Raw genomic sequence first — 21,907 nt, forward strand, 5'->3', positions numbered from 1 at the left:
CAATAAGTATAGTTTTGTAATACACTTTTAAAAAAACATCAGACGTCTGTAGGGACTTTCATTAATAAAATCGCCAGATAAAAAGTGTAGAAGTTAATAACACTGGAATGTTTGTGTAGAGAAGCATATCCAATTACAGACAGAACATGCTAAATGCCTCAAGTAATTTTGTTTTCATCTCCTTCTCTTTTAACCCACAGGTAGTAACTCCAGTCAGGACAGGACAAGGTTATGTTTATGAGTTCCCTTCCAAATACCAGAAAGATACCTACGATATCCCTCCAGTTCGTCCTTCCCAAGGGGTATGTACCAATAAAACTGTCAGCGGCATTGAAAAGCTCCAAAAAGTCTTTCCATTCTATCTGCAGTTGAAGTACAGGAGACATTATGTCATTCCAAAGTGAAAATATTTTTCAATTAGGGCAGGCCTGCACTACTGCTTATGTCAAAATAACATATTATTCAGGGGTGTAAAAAAGCCACCCCTCTGAATGACTCAAGTTACATCGCCCTAAGCACCGTTGTGGACAGCGCTGTGTTGTCGGGAGATGCTCGTGGAGGTGGAGTAACTACACCGACTGGAGAGCTCTCTCCTGTCTGCATAGAGGGTCTTCACCAGATGTGCTACAGCGGTGCTGCCTCCAACGAGATGGCCTTTTCCGTGTCATTGTGCACAAAATGCATTTGATGTTAAGATCTGGCAGTACACAAACATCAAATTCACATTTACTTGCCAAGGGATGCGATGCATTATTTTGGTCAAACAAAATACCCAAACAGAAGAAATATGTTCCCAAAGGAAGTGTTTTCTTCTTCTGGTATTGCACAGGTGGCACTAGTTTACTTAGTAAGGGCACAGTTGTCTCCTGTACTAGCTACTTCCATGTAGGAGGTTGTTCTTACCAAATGTCCGCTAGCTTATTTTCCTGACACTGGATTGTGCCCCTACTCCTGTGAACAACTAGGGAAGTTGGCCCCCAAAGCCTATGAATTTCCAGGATATAGAGACCCAGGAACTATGCACTTTGGCTGTTCACCAGGGCCCCTTAACAACACAGCTCCTGCAGGAAATGTGAAACTAAAGCTCCCCCTCAGCAGATGCCCCTGGCATACCCCTCAACATTCAAAACTGCCAAGGCACCAGAGTCACAAATGACCAAAACATGGAACAATCACCATGCCATAATGGACAGATTACATTGTTTGATTTTAAGTATGTTTCCTCATTGTATGCATTACATAAACAGGTTTTGTGAGATTATAACTCAGGCGGCTTGAAGACGTGGGAGTTTGGCGTGAGAAGTGGAGTCCACCCACGCAAGTGGGAGGGAGATTTGGAGGGAAAGGAGTGGTTCCTGATTAGGGTTCTCCTGATAACATTAATTCTGGATGCCCCATAAAAATGAATTCAGGCCCAGGACTCTGCTCCACTCCTCCTCCAATTCAATTAACATAACACCAGCTGTCCCTAAAAAGATTAATTCAGGCCACTCCTACCACTCTGCAATATTCCATTGCTCCTGCCCTGCCCCCACAGAGGTCCTTGTTGCATTGATAGCCCGGAGCCATGCTCCTCTCTAACAAGCAGAGAAAGCAAGCCCAAGAGATGAAACATTGTTTTCTACTCGAGGAAGGGGGAAGTTGGAGGGGGCGAGCTGGACCAGTACACTTCTCACAGCAAGTAGTGCCGCCTCCCCTTGAAGAACCCAACAGGTCAGGGCCTGACACACTTCTTGCTCCCCAGCCCTTCTTTAAATAGCGGGAGGGGGGGCAGTCTGGTCACTCCCTATTCATCCCTCCCCACCCCAAAAAGCTTGTTAGTTCCTTGGCTCGCTTCTTCTCTGAGACCACTTGCCTGCTCATCAGAGATGAGGAGCAGAGAAGAGTAGGAGCCTGAGAGCTGCCAAAAGAGAGTCTCCTTTTCCTTTCTCCATCCCTTGCTGCTGCTGCCTGTCCTTGCAGTGCATCACCTGAGAATGCAGTGCAGCAGGACAGGGAGGCAGAATCCTCTCTAGTGCACGACCTATCACACCATGTAGTACACTTAAAAGGTCTGGTCTCTGCAATCTTCTCAGTAGGGTGGCCCACATCACCAAGGGGGGCAACGGATACATAATGCTGACAAGGTCAAGCATTAAGTCTCAAAGGTTTGGGGAATGAGTGACAATGCTGCCACAGAGAGCGGTTATCCCCAACACTATCTTGGAGATACAAAAACCCAGGATATCAGGAATGATCTTGAGCCCCTAACGCTGGACAGCTGGCAGTGTATACTGAGCACCCTTACAGATTTCCCAGTACACCTACCTCAAAAAAAGGTGATCCTGGGTCCCTGTGCCCCCCACCACCTCCCACACTGCATGTATCAAATCTTGTGAAGTGTACCTGCTGTTGTGGCAATCTCTTCTTCTGTCTCCACCCCAGTAGAGCTCTGTCATGATTCAGTCCTCTCTGCATCTGTAAATAAGGAGGGGATGAAGGGATCCTATGTGCAGATCTTGATTTAACTTTGTGACTGGAATTCAAATGAAGTGTTTCCATTCAGAAACTTCATCTGTCCAGCCCACAGTCTACACAATCCTACTAAAGGGAGCTATCACAAGCATATTTGTCTCTCAGTACCCACCCTGCAAGCCTCCACATACACAAAAGCTAAAACCCTGCTCCTCTTCTTCCTTCTATTTCAAAATAAATAAAATATGAGAGAAATCATCTGAAATCACAGCTATCATGGGATGGCTCCATTTTCTGTAACAGGTTTATTCTCTCTTCAGATATATGACGTTCCCCCTGCATCAGTTAAGGGGCCTGTGCATCCAGTCCCAATGGGAGAGGCAAGAGGTCAAGGGGTGTATGATATACCTCCTATAAAAGGGGTAAGTCTGATGCAATTTCAGTAGATAATACATGCTTTTTCATGTCAGATGGAAGACGTGTTTAGACATAAAAGTGCATATGACACTGAATAAGGGTATTGAATTCAGGTACTTTAAACAGTCCCTCAGGCTTTTTGCACATTCATTAAAACTTTGTAACATAATTACTCACCTCATGTAGGGTAACTATAAATTAGAGCTAAAGCTACATTTAGGAGATCCCCCACCCCCCACCCCCCACCCCCCGCTTATAAAAGATTTCATGTTCATTTTGATGGAAATGAACATTTTTTAATTAGTAAGAAAACTCTGACTTCTTGAAATCCAGGGTGAAAGTCTGGCCCCATTGAAGTCAGTGGCAAATCTTCCATTGACTTCACCGAGGCAAGGATTCCCTACCTTCTCCCCCTGAATTTTAATTTAATGGTAGTTCCATTGAAGACGTCTTTGCTATTTTACCTTTGTGCTCATGGCTTGCTTTCTGCATTTCAGATCTATGATTTCCCTGCATCTGCATGCAGAGAGGATACAGGGCTGAGGGAAAACTTGCTGGATTTCCCTCCTTCAGTGAACCATAATGCAAGACTGGAAGGAGTGTATGACATCCCTCCTCCTACTACCAAAGAACTTAGCAAGAAATTTACCTCTGACGTCCCTATACCTAATGATTTAATGTCACGCAAACATGGCCTGTATGACATTCCAGTGAGCCATCAAAATCAATTTCTTGGTCAGCAGATTGCTCCTCAGAAGGATGTATACGATACCCCTCGTGGAGTCCCATTTCCTGGACAGCAGTCAGGATTCAGCAAAAGCCTAAATCCAGAGGGAAGGGAAGGTGTGTATGATGTGCCACCACAAGACACTAAAGGATTGAAAGATGTGACAGATGGGATAAATAGATTATCTTTCTCTAGTACAGGCAGCACCAGGAGTAACATGTCTACATCTTCCACAACTTCAAAGGAGTCTTCTTTTTCAGCCTCGCCTTCTCACGACAAACGATTAATACTGGATCCAGACACAGCCATAGAGAGACTTTACTGGCTTCAGCAGACAGTGGAGACTGTGGTCTCTAACCTCATGGCCTTTGTTAACACAGACTGGCGGTCTTATGGGTACATGGAGAAAAATATCAATGAAATCCACACTGCTGTGGAGAAAGTGGAGCAGTCGTTGGTGGAGTATCTTCAGTTTGCAAAAGGAGCAACAGCCAATGCTTCCTGTCTCTCAGAAATCAATCTCTATAACAAAATGAGAAGGGAGCTGCAGAGACTGGAGGATTCTCACCAGATCTTGACCCAGACCAGTCATGACCTGAGTAGCTATAGCTGGTCATTGAACATCTTGGTGGTCAACAAATCCCAAAACAAATGTGATGATCTAGACCGATTTGTTATGGTGGCAAAGACAGTCCCAGATGATGCCAAGCAATTGACCACCACTGTCAGCATCAATGCAGAGATGCTATTCAAACAGGTATCAGGCAGATCACGTTTAAAGAATGTTTCAGAGAACATTATGAACACATCTGACTATGCATATAACAGCCCCCAGAATCAGCTGTTACATCATGGAGAGAAAACTCAGGACCACAGCAGTTCTTTGCCCCCACTTCTGAGTAAAGACCTGCATCCCCCCGGTATCACTAATGAGGGCTCTGAGAAGAGCTGGATGGATGATTACGATTACGTGCACCTACAGGTAAGCGAGCCAGACACATTGTTCTGCTCAATGCAGATTAAGATTTGTTGCATGCTCTTTTCTGTAAGAACTGTTCATGGCACGACAGGAAGCAGACTGTCACACCAAGATAATCTTGAAATTCCTTTTCTTTTTTTTAAATGGATGCATATCAAAAGTTGCCTGAGAAACTTCATTCAGCCCAGACTGCACATTGGGTACAGATTTTAAAAGTTAGTTTGAATCCCAAGAATGGGATTCAAATGGGACTACTCTGTACATAATGGCTGTAGCCTATCACCAACATAACATTGTCCATTTCCTATTTGTCCTCTTGTGGGTGTGCTACAAATTAAGATGGCAATACAAGAAGGTACATTTGTCACACTGTCTGTGGGCATTTAATTATTAACTCTAGAGAATTACCGTTTGACACAATGTCTATTTTTATCTTGTGCCACACAGGGAAAAGAGGAGTTTGAAAGACAACAGAAAGAGCTTCTAGAAAAAGAAAATATCATCAAGCAGAACAAGATGCAGCTGGAGCATCATCAGGTACGTCCAGTCAGACTTGGAAAGCACCAAGCTGTCAGAATTGGAAGGCACCATGCAGGCCATTTTGTACCACGAGACGTGTCAGCCAAATAAAAGAGAAAGAGCTCATCTCTCAGCCACTTAATGGCGGCTTAGTAACAAAGGAGGCATGGGTGTCCATTCTCCCCTCAGATTCAGAAGTGGTTAGCATGCGAGAGAGTTTCCCACCATTCTCTCCTGTAGATTTTCTTCAGCCCTGGAGGCACTAAAGAATGCAAGTACCTCTATGGCAATTTAGCCCTTTCAGACTCTTGGAGATAGCCTGGGAGTCAACATCATCATCTCGTTTGTTACCTTGCTGCCATTAGATAGCAGAACTGCAGCTCTTCCTGTGTATTTGAGAGAGGTCTCCTCTGCTGGGAAGAGATCTGTCCCCTGAAAGCACATTCAAAACATGTCTGTTCAAGAGGTTAATTCTTTTTATAGCACCTAGAAGCCCCTCTGTACTAGGCACAGTATACACACATAGGCTGCGTCTACACTACACACCACTGGTGATAGCATGTAGGGTATGTGAAAAGCAGGCTCCATCCACACTGGCTGAGCCTTTCCCAGCTGTCTCCTCCCTGCTGGCATCTTTCCCTGCTGCCTCCCTCTGCCCGAGTCCTTCCATGTGGCAGGGAAAGGCTCTAGCAGCTGGGAGATGGCAGCACCTTTCCCCACTGCAAGTAGAGAGCGTGTAGGGTGTGCATTGGATACACACCCACACCCTTCAGGCATGTCTTTATGCTACTTGCCAAAGCCCAGGCCTCATGGTCTACATTGCTCTTTATGCCTGTGCTGGGGGGCTACGCACATATATACTCTACCCGCCACCAAAAAGAAGCATGCAGTTTAGACATACTCATAGTAAGAGACGAGTCCTCTTCCACAGAGTTTATATAGGAGGGGAAATAGAGGCACAGAGCAGTGAAGTGACTTTTCCAAGGTCACACAGCAGGACAATGGCAGAGACAAAAACTGAACCTCGGTCTCTTGAGTCCTAGTCCAGTGCCATATCCACTGGCCCACACAGAATACAAGTGTAGATTATGCACACCCACTGTCTAAATACGTACATCACTAAATTAAAAAAAAATCTTAGGATAACTTTAAAATTGTGATTTTTAAACACCAAAATGATCAGGTAACAAAATGTTAACGCTGTCATAGTAATAGTAACTCGCCAGCATGCTGACATGAAATGTACAGTTTTCATAAATATAAAATGTTAACAAATTTAGTAACGAAGAATACTCCATATGTGCAATATGGGAGTGGTAACCTTGATTTTTGCATTTCCTGACTTGTGAGCAGTTAAAGCTGTAATCTTACCATTACATTAATGTAAGGTTTTGTATTTAAATTTCCCTGTGTGTTTTTGTTTGCTTGAAGAGCAATGAGGAGCTGAAAGATTAACATTTGATAGCTCACGATCATGCATAGATAGAAGTGTCAGCTATTTATCATAGGAGAGAGTCTCAAGTGGATGGACAACAACTGTTTCCGACTCTGTAGTGCCCCAATATATCAGTTCTTAAAACCATTAGCTTTTTAGATATAGCAAAGCTGTTTTAGATTGTTACGACTTCTCTGGCCCTGTGTAGTTGGACTCATGGAAACTAAAGCACCTGATTTTACAGGACATGGGGTCCAAAGATGTCCCAATAAGTTTTTTAAAGTCTTCAAAATTGTCTACAGTAGTTTTCCTATATGTGGCATGTATAGATATACATGATGGTACACTCGGGCATAAAGGATTAATTGGCCCCCATTTAGATGAGATGTGTAAGTTACTTGTGAGTAACATAGCCAAACCAAATCATAGATTCATAGATTCATAGATATTAAGGTCAGAAGGGACCATTATGATCATCCAGTCCGACCTCCTGCACAACGCAGGCCACAGAATCTCACCCACCCACTCCTGCGATAAACCTCTCACCTATGTCTGAGCTATTGAAGTCCTCAAATCGTGGTTTAAAGACTTCAAGGAGCAGAGAATCCTCCAGCAAGTGACCCGTGCCCCATGCTACAGAGGAAGGCAAAAAACCTCCAGGGCCTCTTCCAATCTGCCCTGGAGGAAAATTCCTTCCCGACCCCAAATATGGCGATCAGCTAAACCCTGAGCATATGGGCAAGATTCACCAGCCAGATGCTACAGAAAATTCTTTCCTGGGTTACTCAGGTCCCACCCATCTAACATCCCATCATAGGCCATTAGGCCTATTTACCATGAATATTTAAAGATCAATTAATTACCAAAATCATGTTATCGCATCATACCATCTCCTCCATAAACTTATTGAGTACACACTATGGGAATAGTATTTAGAAACTGTGCTTGCAGCTTGCATACAGGATGTTAAGAAATCAGTGTGAAATGTATTTGCGTTTATCAAAGGCAGGATAGGTTTGTGAATTATAACGAGGGTGATGTGATGTGTTAATAGCTTTTTGAAGAGACTCTTCTCTTTGCCATTCAGATCAATCAGTTCCAGCAACTGGAGCAAGAGATCACAAAGCCTGTGGAGAATGACATCTCAAAATGGAAGCCACCTCAGAGTCTTCAAACTGCAAGCAGCAATGTGGGCTCTCAAGACAGAGAGCTGCTCTTCTTTTATTCTGACCAGTGTGAGACTCATTTCGTTTCTCTCCTAAATGCCATTGATGCTTTTTTTAATTGTGTTAGTGCTGCTCAGCCACCGAGGATGTTCGTCGCTCACAGCAAGTTTGTCATTTTAAGCGCTCACAAACTGGTGTTCATTGGGGACACGCTCACAAGGCAAGTGACTACTCAGGATATCCGCAGCAAAGTGATGAACTCCAGCAACCAGCTATGTGAATTGCTAAAGAACATTGTTATGGCAACCAAGATGGCTGCTTTGTATTATCCCAACCCGACTGCCCTGCAGGAGATGGTCGACCGAGTAACAGAACTGTCTCATCACGCACAGCTGTTTAAACGCTCTCTGGTACAGATGGCATCATTCTGAAACAAACAAAATGGAATCCAATCAATGGACAGTAAAAATTATTTTAAAAAACTGGAAATATGTCCTATTTTATGTAAATGTTATCAATTTTTGTAGATATTTTACATGAAATATTTTAAATACATTTTTATGGATTAGAAAATCTAAAATTCAGGGATCTGGGGGTATATCTATTTCCCTATTATGTTTTTAATATACATATATATGTATACACTGCATATATGTATATGTTGCTACATTCCATAAGACACCATTATGTAAGCACCTTAAAAGTATGCATCAGTTAAGTGGTGCATATCACTGTATATACTGCCTGGTTTTCGATATATCCGTTAATTGGATGCTGCACTCTCTTTTTGGGGGGCATACTGTGTATTTTACTTCAACTTAAATGTGGCACATGGACAAGGCTGTCAAATCTATTTGTAGCAGTTCATGATGTAGATGTAATAGTTCTAATGGAACCCCAATCCCCTCCTAGAACTGACTTGATTTGAATTAATTTAGTAAAAAATTAACTGTACCCTCAATTTTATTTTGCATACAGGAGTCAATCATTTTGAGCATTGTATGTGTGTATATATATATATATATATATATATAAGTTACATAACAGACAATAAACCAAGGCTCAAACTAGTGGGGCAAAAATCATCCTCGTATAGCATGATAGACAGAACCTCCTCACAGGAGCAGGAAGGATTGTATATATTTAAAAATAACGTCTTAATGCCACAAAATATTTTAAAAACCTGGAAGAATTCCCAACAATATAAATTGGCATATGTTTATCCCACCTTTCCTTGCATTTGCAAATAATTATCTCTCTCAGACTTTAGAGACTTTTTTTTTTTTGCAGACCTAGGGACTTATTCAGAGTTGTTGAATGTCCCTAAATCTTGCTGACATCAGTGGATTCTGAAGTACACAACATCTCACAAGATCAGGATTAATGAAAATGCATGGCATCATAATTCCCCATGAAAATGCCATCAGTTTTGGAACATCTGATTAGAACATCTGTAATTTTAGAGGACAAAATAGCACTTATCTCTATGACAAATTCTTATGAATCATTTGCACTTTTGCAGCTCTGAGCTTCACTCAGATTTTGGACTTTTTCCAAATTTTCCTTCCTAGCCCAGGGACACACCATGGGTCTCCTGGGCTACACAGTCACCAAAGCAATACCCTATATTTAAAGGGGTAATTCCATATGTAGCCGACACAACAGCGACTTGACCACAGGTCACATTACATGGTCACTCCTAACTGTGGAGTAATGGCGATTCTGGCAATCAGGCTCAAGGGAATGAAGTCCAGGTGATGCTCAATGTACTTGTGATTCAAAACAAAAATATAGTTACCCCAGTTTCTTTGTGAGAATTCAGGCTACAGTCCCAAGTCTTTATGTATTCTGAGTGTTTGCATAAGAGACTAGCCTGATGGTAAATACAAAAATCACATCATGTAGAATACCTAGTCAGGAGGCACTTAAGTAAAGTCTTTCTTCATAAAACTATATCTGGTATTTTTGTTCCAGCCTATGTCTAAACACGTTCTCCAGTGCATGCCTCATTGCAGTGCATTTGTTTATCTTGGCTAACAGAACTGGTTTACCAGCAAATGAAGTTATGCTTTCCTAATATATTGTCTCAGAGTGATGACTGCTCATCATTGAAATTTACCATAATGTTGTTTTCAGAGGGCTCAAACCTGCTTCCGTTAAAGCCAGTGGGAGTTCAGAGAGACTTCAGCAGCAACAGACTCATACCCAGCACTTGCATCAGCTATAATATTTAAAGCTCCTCTCCATTTTACAAGAGGAGAGGAATAGTTATCCCATTGTAAACAAAATAGGATTGCCAGAAAATACCAAAGAATCCACTTGAACCTGTTTTGTATTTGTGTTATTTGGGATTTTTCTATTTTTTTCCATTGTAATATTTTTAGAAAGTGACAAAGTGTTTTGAACTTTAGCCATCATGTCAATAACTTTTGAGTTTTCAAAGGGGGGATTCTTTTCATGACAAACTTATATTATTGTTTACTTGTTACCTTGTAGAGAGTATTTTTAAAATCATTAAATATACAATGCTTTTTTTTTAAAAAAGTATATAATAACTAGTTTCATTCCTTCTTTGCAATTCTCTATGAACTGTGGAAGCAAATGTTCCAGGCTAAAGCTGTGGTGAGACGGAGTGCTTATGTTCCCCCCCACTAAAGAATGGAGAAAAGTCAATGAACCAGTCATTAAACAAGCTGCTATCATGAAGGAAGAAACTAACTGGAAAGGGTTTAGGGGAATTTGGTCTGTAGTGATCACTCTTTATAGGGTGAAGTTTAAATCATCCATAGCAAACCCCAGTAGACTGGCTTTGTATGAGTGTGGAGATTGAGGGGGTGAAGAAAATCTCTACTCGTTCAGAGGACGTTGGTGGAGCACCTGTGCAATTGGTCTGCAGCAGCTACCATGCCTCATAGATTATAAACCCAGCTACAGGCTGCTGCGCTCCTCATCTCCCTGCAGGGTTTATGGTTAGTGGATGCATAATATTTATGGGTCTATTTGGCCACTTCCCTATCTCATTCATGAATCCCCGGTGTATTCTCCCACAGAGACTGCTGCTGTGTAGCACTGTCCTATGGAACAGGTATAATCAGATGGAGAGGACATGTTCTCTCCCCTTTATACTATCCTGTTAACGTACCCATCAACACAGCTGCAGGACTCATTCCATCTCATGCCCAGTTCCATCCCTGCCCTCCAATCCAACTTGGGTGGTAACATCTATGCTCCGCGCCACATGGGAGACTGAGGGGCCGCTCCTCACAGTCTGTAGTCCCCCGGCCCCACACAGGTGAAACCTTAGCAGTTCAGCTGTGGTTCAGGCCTTGCACGTCTGGGGTGAGGGGTCAAGATCCCAAATAAGTATGTGGCTTTAAGGATCAAAAATCCCTCTCCAAAAGTTATGCCCTATTGGTGCTGACAGGCTTGCCTCTCACTTACATACCTATTGAGCTTCATTGGTCGTAAGGATGAAAGCGGAAGCAATGTCTTTGTTTCCAAAGTTAGGAAAGAATTTTGCACCTTTCTGAGAGCTGCTCTTTGGAGTGTGACAACAGTTGGCCGTCAGTAAAGAAAGTCCCATTTTGTGTGAGTGCAAATTAATGCCTACTGCAGCTTACTCCATTCCTTGCAAAATGAAGAGGTTGCTTCCATGCACATTTGACTCTGGGTTTCATGGATTTGAACTCCGTGATTGGTGCAGGCAATGCCTGTTTTGATCACAATCTATAAGACATATTCTGGTTCTAAATTTAAAACAACCTAATAATAAAGGGGTTGGATAACTGAAGGAATTGGAAATGGGAGCCACAGCCTTTTATGTCTGAGTCACTTTGTCCTGGGACAGCAGCTGATTAGGCTGCTGCCATGTGACAGCAGCTTGGTGGCCAACCTGAAATGGGTTCTGGTTTCTAATGAATAGATGACCACATCACAAAAAAAAAATACTTAAAACACATCTAGCTCTTTACCTCAGAGCTCTTTATAAACATTAATTCACAAAAACCGTTTGGCACTAGTCACCTCTTTAGTTCAGCTACTGGAGGGAAAAGGAGATAGAGTACTCTCATACTGTTCATTCTGGTTTAGACATGTCACCAGCTCCAGGGATATTCTTTATTTTTAAAATGGAGGATATTGCTAGCAATATTTTAGATCGTTGGACCTCTGAATGACCCGCTGGCTGGCAATTGCAGCATGGGCACTAAGGATTAAATGGACCGAGAGGCTGAAATACACCCTCAATAGTAGACATGATCTTGTTTGTGAGGCAGTTTCGATGACCTCTGCTGCGCATGCTGAAGGTGAACTTGTTTCCAAACTTCGTTGTCAGTCTAGAATCTTTGATGACTGTTTTAAAAATTATTTTCCCTGTAGAAGCAATTCAAGAGTGGCCATATCTGTGTAAATACCTTGTACACCCCCATATACATGTTCTGCTTCATGTCATGGTTTTCTCTTGGCTGGGCTGTAGCCTTCCATTCTCTAGACTCTCTCAGATGCTCGCCTCTTCACTCTATCCAGCATTCGCCAGCTTCTCCCATTGCTCTGACTGCATCATTCTCACCACGCCGTTTCCCACACTGGTGCACTGTCTCTTTTTACACAAAGTTCCAACACCACAGTTAAGGCACTGCTCCTCTGTGCATCTCACCCCTCTTCCCATATGCATGCTGCACATTTCTCACACCTTGCTGCTCAGCTTGTCTCCTACATGTCTTCTCATCTTCATGCCTGTTCCCCATATTGCTTCCTTTGCCTGGAACATCATCCCCCTGTGACACTACCCAGGGTACAATCTGGACTGTTGAACAGCAGTGTTCCCTTAACTCTCTAGCCTGGGGTGCCTTTGCAACTGCTTTGCTGTGAGAACAGCCACTCCTGGCCTGTCTGTACAACCTTCAGCATGCAAATTCACTTCCACCTAAACACAGGAGCACTCTGGCCAGTCACTCATGAATTGCATACAGGGTGACACCCAGAAATGTGCATCTTGTACTGTCCAGCACTCTACTGAACAGTACAAGTTCATAGAAAGTCCATTTCATCAAAGGAAAACGATACATGCACCAGCCTTGTTATCTTAAATGGAGTTTCCCACTGTGATGTAGTGTGGATTTTCCCTTATATTGTATGTGAGCCTATGTGAGTCTTACTATTTTGCATGAATGCTGTGTGTGCCTCAGTTTCCCTGTGTATTGCACCAATGTCTACGTGGTGGGAATAAGGGTGTGTGACTTTTGTGGGTGCTGCTCCAGCTGCCTGCATGGATGCTATGGCCGCCCCTTTAGCCCTGGGTCCCAGCAAGTCTAATGCTAAGGTTACAAAGGCGACAATGAGGCAACGGGGCTCAGGCTGCAGCCCCCTCTCCCCACACCCAGGGGTCATACAGTAATTTTATTGTCAGAAGGCTGGTCGCGGTGCAATGAAGTTTTTTGAACCTCTGCTGTAGATAGTCACACCTCCTTGTGAGCCAAACATCCTTCCTGTCCTGCCCAAATACTATTTTCATCCAGTTTCCCAGTCTACTCCTCCGCCACTTGCCCTTCCTCCATGTCAACTTTTATAATATTAGGTTTGTAAGATTCTCTCACTGTGTGATTCACATTTTAATAAGTTTTAGCCCTTTTCTGTGTCTGTTACAGTATCTTCATGTTCTACTTTGGTTAAATTTAAATAGTAAATTAGATTGCACTTGTAAGGGCAGGGATTGTCTTTTCTCCATTCTTTAACTAGGGCCACACAAAGGGGCAACGCAGATCCCTGAAGTTGCTCCTTAGTGTCCTATCATGCTAGTGCTTAAGGAACTAGTGCAAAGGTGATTGAAATATACACTATCTTTGATCTGTTAAATTATTATTTTGGCCAAAATGATGGCTATTTGAGATCTTGAAGCAGAGTTCCCCAGATACTATTTGCAGATTTTTAATTTTATTTATTTATTTATTGAAAAGCTTTGAAGGGATTCTTAGTTCGCCATTTACACCAGATTCCACCAAGGACCCATGTCAGAGCATCCTTCCATGCCTTGGCTGAGAGGCCTAGATGCAGCTCTTCAGAGCCAGTCTGTACCCTGAGTAGCACAGCAAGAGGTGCAGCGGCCACCTCAGTGTCCTCACAGAAGTGTTTGTGGCTCACAGAGAAAGAAGAATGCAGGTCATGAGTCTGCTGGTTTGGCTGGCCTGAAGTATAAGGTAAGGAACATGTACACTGTCTCATCTCAGAAACATTAACTTTCTGGTCTTGCCTCTCTTGTGAGCCAAAGGCCTTAATAAGAGGTCATTTTCCATATGGATTCCCCAAAACTATTAACTGGCACCTTTGGTAATTTTAATCCATGAAGAGTTGCTCACCGAACTGCCCCAACACGTTTCCTTTACTTTTAATTAAACTAGAGCTATGTTTTGACTATGGACAGCATCATTAACAATGTCTGATTATTCTGGGCAGGCTGAGGCCCATTGGTATTGCGCTGAAAATTCAAACATGCTGCCCTCATACCAGATACCTGAATGTGCTATCAAGAGATTTGTTCAGCAGAAAGCAAATAAAGTACTCTGAGCGATATACTGCCACTTAAACTTATTTCAGCCACCTTCGCTCCACATCATCAGTCGGTACCTCCTTTTGTTCCAGCTGCTGAGTCAGAAGCAGCGCTCTTTGTCCTGTCATCTATCCAACTCATTAGGTAGGATGATTCAGATAATTTTGGTCTCAAGGGAAATGACTGGACCTCCTGAAGTGAATGAGCCCTAACAGTTTATTGCATGAAAGTTAAGGTGAGAAAAGAGAAAATCAGGTCATGATTGGATACCAAAACCATGGAAAAGGGAAAGGATGTGTGTGGGGGAAAGCAGCAAGTTCATATAGAGTAAATTATGCCAAATTCTGGCCTGATAGAAAATAGCCAGGCTAACTTAGTTGCACATTATGGCATTATGTCTTCCTACCACCCTTGTTGTTTTCTCAATCACGTCAAGAGATTATTATTGAATGTCTCAGTTTCCACAAAGGTAGGAATGCTCTAAAACTCATGAACCCATCTTTCTTTAATGTTTGATAAGTCTTTCAGGAGCATATCAAAGTCAGAAAAATTGAAATCCATAGCAATTAAGGACAGAGAGAGACCTTTAAATGCAAAAATTGACAAATGTATGTTCATCTGAAAATGTCTCCTCTCTGATTATTCAGGTCCATCGTTCCTTACTACAGATTGTCCCATCTCCATGAATTCTGTGAGTCCCTGTCCAGGATTAGCCTACCATCTGGGAAAACCACTCCACAAAAAGGGCTGCTACATCTGTAACAGATTCAGCATAAGACATTTCCATATCAAAGCTTTCTTTATTCTGTGGAGCTTGAAGAGGCATGATATGTTTTTCCACACAAAGAGATATATAGTCTGATATATCAGTCTGAATGGTTCTGTTTAGATTTAAGGAGACAACTAAACAAGAAAGAACAAAAATTAAGTCTCCAGGAAAGTGCACAGCACATCTCATCTGTAACATACTGCATTAGCTTTGCTTCACAAAATGGCAGTCGCCTCTGCAGACAGTAGTCTCCTAGAAGTTTAAAGGTGTAGTATACCAAAACTAAAATCACAACAGTTACAGGCTATATACAGTGGCAGATTAGCCAATGGGGCCCATGCCCAGGGGCCCTGGCCAATGGGGGGTCCCAGAAAAATGGGCACCCCTGCGCCCCAACCCGCTCTGCCAGGCGCTCCTGCCAGGGAGCGGGGTCAGGGCGTGGGTGCTTGCCCCACTCCACCGACCTGGCGCTCCTGCTGGAGAACAAGGGAAGCCCCCGCACCCTGACCCCACTCCCTGGCAGGAGCACTGGGGGGTGGGGGACCGCAGGCAGAAGTGATGGGGAGGGGCCCCCATTTGCTCTGGCCCATAATCTGCCTTTGGCTATATATACCACAATATCAGCTCCTAAGAGCCAAGGATAGGACTCTACAGTCAAAAATGGAACCCTGATGACTGGCAGTGGAATCTTTAAATACAGGTCACAGCAAGGGGAGCTGTTTTTTTTAAAGCTCTCTTAACTACAGAACAAACAGAGTTCCCTCTTCAGTGCAAGGCCACAGGAGGCTGAAACAAAACCGACATTTCCTTGCTCTCTGCTTCAGCTTTTGTCTTGTTCACTGTTTTGACCAAGGCTACGTAAGGTGCTTGCAATCAGGAAAGCACCATCGTGAAGATCCAGAAGCATCAACTGCTTTATATTATATATGAGGGGCAAATCAGGACAGCATTAAGTGAAGGTTGAATTTAAAATTTCACTGAGATGACACTATGAAAGGAAAGGAAAAAAATCAACCCCAAATGCCCTTCAGAAAGTGGTCTGGAGGCATCTTGTTGCTGCTTGTAGATATAGAACAAACTGGGTAATTTTCCCATGCAGTGACTCAGTTCTGGTTTTGCCCCCAGCTACATGGAAATGGAAAAAGCCACAAGGCTGAGTGGTCGTGAACATGAAAGAGAAAGATGGATTTTCGGCGGCTTTTCATCTTGTGATACAGGGTTTCTTTATGAAAGATGTTAAAATTCCTAAGTGCAGCCTACACAAAGCCTTTTATCATACAAGCTGATTTAAGCCAGATACCAATAGCAGCTATAATTAACCTGCATTCCAGTAGGGTTGAACATAAAAAATTTGGTATGGAAAAAGGCAAAATAAGAGAAACTAATCTTTGATAAATGTAAAGGAAAATGAGCATTTGGATTTTCCAATGTCTGACACTCTGCTCTTGTCAAATCTGGTGCTCGGTACCAAACATCTCCTCCAGTTGTCTAATAATAATGGAGTTACTTTTTCAGTCTCCATAATTACACAGGTAACAAATCAAGTGTGTGGAATTTGAGATCTGCAACTCTGAGAGATACTGGGTTTGTTTCTTTATACGAACCCTACTGAAGTTTATTCAATTAGCAACCTAAGTGTTCTAAGAGCACGTAGAATTGCATATTTACAGTAAAAAGTGGAAAACAATTTTATTCAGCTGCAAACCATGAAAACAAAAGGACCAAATTCATCCTTGGTGTAAATCCACTGAAGCCAGTGGGGATAAATCAGGAATAAAGCTATGTTTGGTTACTGATTTTTCAGAAGTGTTCCCCGTGTTCAACTTAAGACAGCTGGTGTCGGCATTTCAGAGGTGCGAGCACTCTCACCACCTAGTGAAGTCAACGGGATCAACACATCAGTGCTTAATTTGTGCCAGAAGTGAGCCCGGCACTTCTAGGCTTGGTAGTTCACAGCCCTGTACCTCTTTCATTACAAATTAAGCACTGCAGGACATCCCCAACCCATCTGAACGTCAAGCACAAGGTGCCGCCATTTGGGCATGCAGAATTAGCAAATATCTACAAATTTTGACTCTCTCTTCCCCCAAATAACCATGACATTTAAATAATGAACCTTGAACTCTGGTACCAAGTTGTGATCACAGTTATGATTTACTGACCCAGTACTAAGACCTACTGCTGAGAGCAGCTGAGCACCACAGCTTCCATTGCCTTCAAGGTTCTCATCAACACTCAAGATCAGGCCTCCCCTTAAAATCATATTGACCAAAATGTTCTCTGCACTGAATGGGAGGAATCATGTGTGTACTCAGGGGAAGGCTGCTCCCTTACTGTGTGAGAAGTTTTCTTGCCATTTCTATGCTAGTACAGAGTATGGAGTGAAGTTAGTTGAATGTTTGCTGTTTCCCGGCAGCTGTCATTCCCAACAAGGGTCATTTTTTCATGCCTGTGCAAACAGTTGTATTCAGGCAGATTGGCTCAGAACATCAAGCAGCCGCTATTTCCAGGGCTCACACAGAGCATGTTGAAAGGGGCTGATTTTAACTTTGCTTCGGTAAGCAGCACTAGATACAAAGTCATTGCCTTACATTTTCAAAGCAGCATGGAGACAGTCAGCTCCTACTCAAATGAATCAGAGATACACAGCTAAATCTCTGTGCAGTGTATGAAAGTTTATTAGCTGGCAAAAGAACAGTCTGGGAGTATGTCTACACTGCAGTTAGGCACCCATGGCTGCCCTGTGCCAGCTGACTCGGACTTGGGCTAAGGAGCTGTTTAATTGCAGTGTAGACATTCCAGCTCAGGCTGCAGCCTTGGTTCTGGCACCCTCCCATCTCGCAGGGTCCTAGAGCACAGATTCCAGCCCAAGCCTGAATATCTTTACTTCAGTGAAACAGCCCTTTAGCCAGAGATAGCTGGCACAGGCCAAGCTGTGGGAGCTTAATTACAGTGCAGACATAACCTTTCTAAATGTTTCAGGTAATTTTGGGTAAGGAACTGCTTATAATTGCACAGCATTTAGTTATGAAACTGTGAAAAAGTAAATAAGTTACAATTCGTTTTATGATTCAGAAACATTTGATGGATGAAAGAAATGCCTACCCCAAATTTATCCCTGTTATGAGTATGAGCCCCCCCCCCTCCCGCTTTTGGGTCAAGATCTCATCAGTTGGAAAGAGCATAAAATATTTCAAATTTTAATCTAAGTATATCTAAAGCAATAACCTTGTACAATACAATACAATACTTCCATATCTCTTTGCAGAACACAATGTTTGGGAATAAGCTTGATGCAGTCATTGAAAAATTATCCTTAATCTCAATCTCAAGGCCTCCTCTAATTATGTAACTGCAGTTTTGCACCCACAATTAATTGCACCTATCTATAATGTGTAGGTAAAGAAAGCTGTGTGATCATGGGCAACTTCAATTTGAGTGACACACGCTGGAGGTCTCATGCTGCTAGTACTAAAATATCCTTGGAATTTCTAAACATAACAGATAACAATTCCCTCACTCAAAGAGTGTTGCAGCCAACATGGGGAAATTCTATATTAGACCGTATCTTAACAGTGAAAGAGGAAACTGATCACAGAACTAAAAATTAATGGCATCTTAGATACAAGTGATCATGACTTGATCACATTTGCAAGATGCACATAGAACAAAGTCCAGACCAGTAATATATATACAGTATACTCCTGATTATCCTAATTGCACAGGGGACATGCATTTTATTCAACTAATTGGGAGTCTGGATAAAATGAGGGGGCAGGATCCATTCAGCAGCAGGGGGGCTTAAACCGTAGTCAGGGGCTCATTGCCCTTCTTCACCTCACAGTCCTATCCAGAGGTCTCCTCTCTATTTTCCAAACCTCTGCATTATCTAGGTCCCTTCCTTGTGCCCAAGGAACAGATTCAGATAATGCAGAGGATCAGATAATGCAGAGGTTTGGATAAATGGGAGTATACTGTACTTGGTGCTTTAATAGGACCAACATCAGAAAGCTAAAAACTATTATGAGTCAAATCAGCTGGGAGAAAGAATTTAATCATACAAATGTAAATGATAATTGGGAATAATCTAAGAACACCTTACTAGTTGCCCAAAAAAGCCATAATCTCACAATTGAGCAAAAAGGCTGTGCTGGTTAAAAAAATGACCTAGTTTAGAGGGGAAGTAAGGCAGCTGTAGAGAATAAATAGATAAAAATAACATATAACACATGAAAGAAAGGGGATGTTGATAGCAATTAATACAAATAAGAAGTTAGGAATTGTAGAAAACTGATAAAGGAAGCCAAGGGACACAAGGAGAAATCTATGGCCAGCAGACTTATGGACAATAAGGAGTTTTTAAAATATATTGGGAACAAAAAGAATCTTGACAATGATATTGGTCCATTACTAGATGGAAATGATGGAATGATAAATAATAATGCAGAAAAGGCAGAAGTGTTCAATAAATATTTCTGTTCTGTATTTGGGAAAAAAGCAGATTATATAGTCTCATCATATAATGATAACATTCTTTCCATTCCACTAGTATCTCTGGAGGATGTTAAACAGTGGCTACTAAAGTTAGACATTTTTAAATCAGCAGGTCCAGATAACTTGCACCCAAGAGTTTTAAAGGAGCTGGCTGAGGAGCTCAATGGACCATTAATGTTGATTTTCAATAAAACTTGGATCATTGGGAAAGTTCTAGAAGACCGGAAGAAAGTTCATGTTGTGCTAATTTTTTAAAATGGCAAATGAGATGACCCAGGCAATTACATGCCTATCAGTCTCGCATCAATCCCAAGCAAGACAATGGAACAGCTGATACAGGTCTCCACTAATAAAGAACTAAAGGGTAATGTGATTAATGCTAATCAACATGGGGTTTGTGGAAAAACAGACCCTGTCAAACAAATTTGATATCTTTCTTTGATGAGATAGTAAGTTGGGTTGATAGAGGTAATTGTGTTGATATAATACACTTTTGAAAGGCATTTAACTTAGTACCACAGGAAATTTTGATTAAAAAGCTAGAATGATATAAAATTAACATGACACACATTAAATAGATAAAAACTGGCTCACGGATACATCTCAAAATGTAACTAAATGGGGAATCATCATCGAGCAGGTGTGTTTCCAATGCTGTCCTACAAGGATCGGTTCTTGACCCTGAGCTATTTAACATTTTTATCAATGACCTGGAAGAAAACAAAAACCATCACTGATAAGTTTGCAGATGACACAAAAATTAGGAGAGTGGTAAATAATGAAAAGGACAGGTAACTGATTCAGAGCAATCTGGATCACTTGGTAAACTGGGTGCAATCATGCAATGTGCATTTGGACATGGCTAAATGTTAATGTATACATCGAGGAACAAATAATGTAGGCCACACTTATAGGATGCAGAGTAACAGCCGTGTTAGTCTGTATTCGCAAAAAGAAAAGGAGGACTTTTATGCATCTGAAGAAGTGAGCTGTAGCTCACGAAAGCTTATGCTCTAATAAATTGGTTAGTCTCTAAGGTGCCACAAGTCCTCCTTTTCTTTTTACTTATAGGATGGAGGACTCTATTCTGGGAAGCAGTGACTCAAAAAGACTTGGAGGTCATGGTGGATAATCAGCTGTACGTGAGTTTCCAGTGTGACACTGTGGCCAAAAAGGCTAAGGAGATCATGGGATGCATAAACAGGGAAAACTAGAATAGGAGCAGAGAGGTTATTTTACCTCTGCATTTGGCATTGGCACAACCACTGGTGGAATACTGCATCCAGTTCTGGTGTCCACAATTCAAGAAGGATGTTGATTAATTGGAGAGGGTTCAGAGGAGAACCACAGAAATGACTGAAGGATTACAAAATATGCCCTAGAGTGATAGACTCAAGGAACTCAGTCTATTTAGTTTAACAAAGAGGAGGTTAAGGGGTGATGTGATTACAGCCTATGCTTATCTATATATGGAACAAATATTTGAAAATAGGCTCTTCAGTCTAGCAGAGAAAGGGGTTACCCGATCCAGTGGCTGGAAACTGAAGCTAGACAACTTCAGACGGGAAAGAACGTGTACATTTTTAACAGTGAGGGTACTTAACAATTGGAACAATTTACCAAGTGTTGTGGTGGATTCTCCATCACAGGCAATTTTAAAATCAAGATTGGCTGTTTTTCTAAAAGATCTGTTCTAGGAATTATTTTGGGGGAAGTTCTATGTCCTGTGTTAGGACAGGAGGTCACACTAGATGATCACAATGGTCCCTACTGGCCTTATCATCCATGAAAAAGATGGTCCATGCCTCAAGAGCTTACAGACTAAATATAAAAGACCAGAGACAACAGATAGATACAGACAGATGGGGGGGGTGCAAGGTAATAACAGGTATGTCTACACTGCAATTAGACACACATGGCTGGCCCGTGCCAGCTGACTCAGGCGCACAGGGCTCAGGCTAAGGGGCTGTTTAGCTGTGGTGTAGACATTTGGGCTCAGGCTGCAGCCCGAGCTCTGGGACCCTCCCACCTCACAGAATCCTAGATCCCAGGTTGCATCCTGAGCCCAAACGTCTACACCACAGTTAATTGCAGTGTAGCTGTACCCAATGAGACAATATTTAGCATCATGATCCACAGAAAGAAAGAAAGAAAGATACACGGAAGGTACAATTCAGCCTCCCGAGCTATCCAGCCAACACATTTCACAAGTAGTACATTCATGAACACATACTAATCTAAGTTTCCAAGCAAGGCGGGGGTGGGGGGTGGGAATTCACTGTGCATTGTCTGCAAACACTGCCCATTTTCCATTCAGTAAAATAACCCTACTATAAAAGAAAAGAGAAGTATCATGTTTTGTACCAAAATGCATTCCATTGTTTCTCAAGAGAAAATATTGAG

The 21,907-nt window shown here is 42.2% G+C and overlaps 1 protein-coding gene across 1 annotated transcript in view; it reads left to right on the forward strand.

The window, feature by feature from the left end:
- Nucleotides 1-10,329, forward strand: part of NEDD9 (neural precursor cell expressed, developmentally down-regulated 9) — a 48,681-nt gene extending 38,352 nt beyond the window's left edge. The window contains exons 3-7 of the mRNA XM_073332057.1: nucleotides 201-302; nucleotides 2,775-2,876; nucleotides 3,369-4,580; nucleotides 5,025-5,114; nucleotides 7,619-10,329. Of these exons, the coding sequence (XP_073188158.1) occupies nucleotides 201-302; nucleotides 2,775-2,876; nucleotides 3,369-4,580; nucleotides 5,025-5,114; nucleotides 7,619-8,128 (2,016 nt within the window). The 3' untranslated portion in view covers nucleotides 8,129-10,329. The remainder of the gene's footprint in view (nucleotides 1-200; nucleotides 303-2,774; nucleotides 2,877-3,368; nucleotides 4,581-5,024; nucleotides 5,115-7,618) is intronic.
- The last annotated feature ends 11,578 nt before the right edge of the window (nucleotides 10,330-21,907 follow it).

Source organism: Lepidochelys kempii, chromosome 2 (genome assembly GCF_965140265.1).
Source record: "Lepidochelys kempii isolate rLepKem1 chromosome 2, rLepKem1.hap2, whole genome shotgun sequence".
NCBI lineage: Eukaryota > Metazoa > Chordata > Testudines > Cheloniidae > Lepidochelys > Lepidochelys kempii.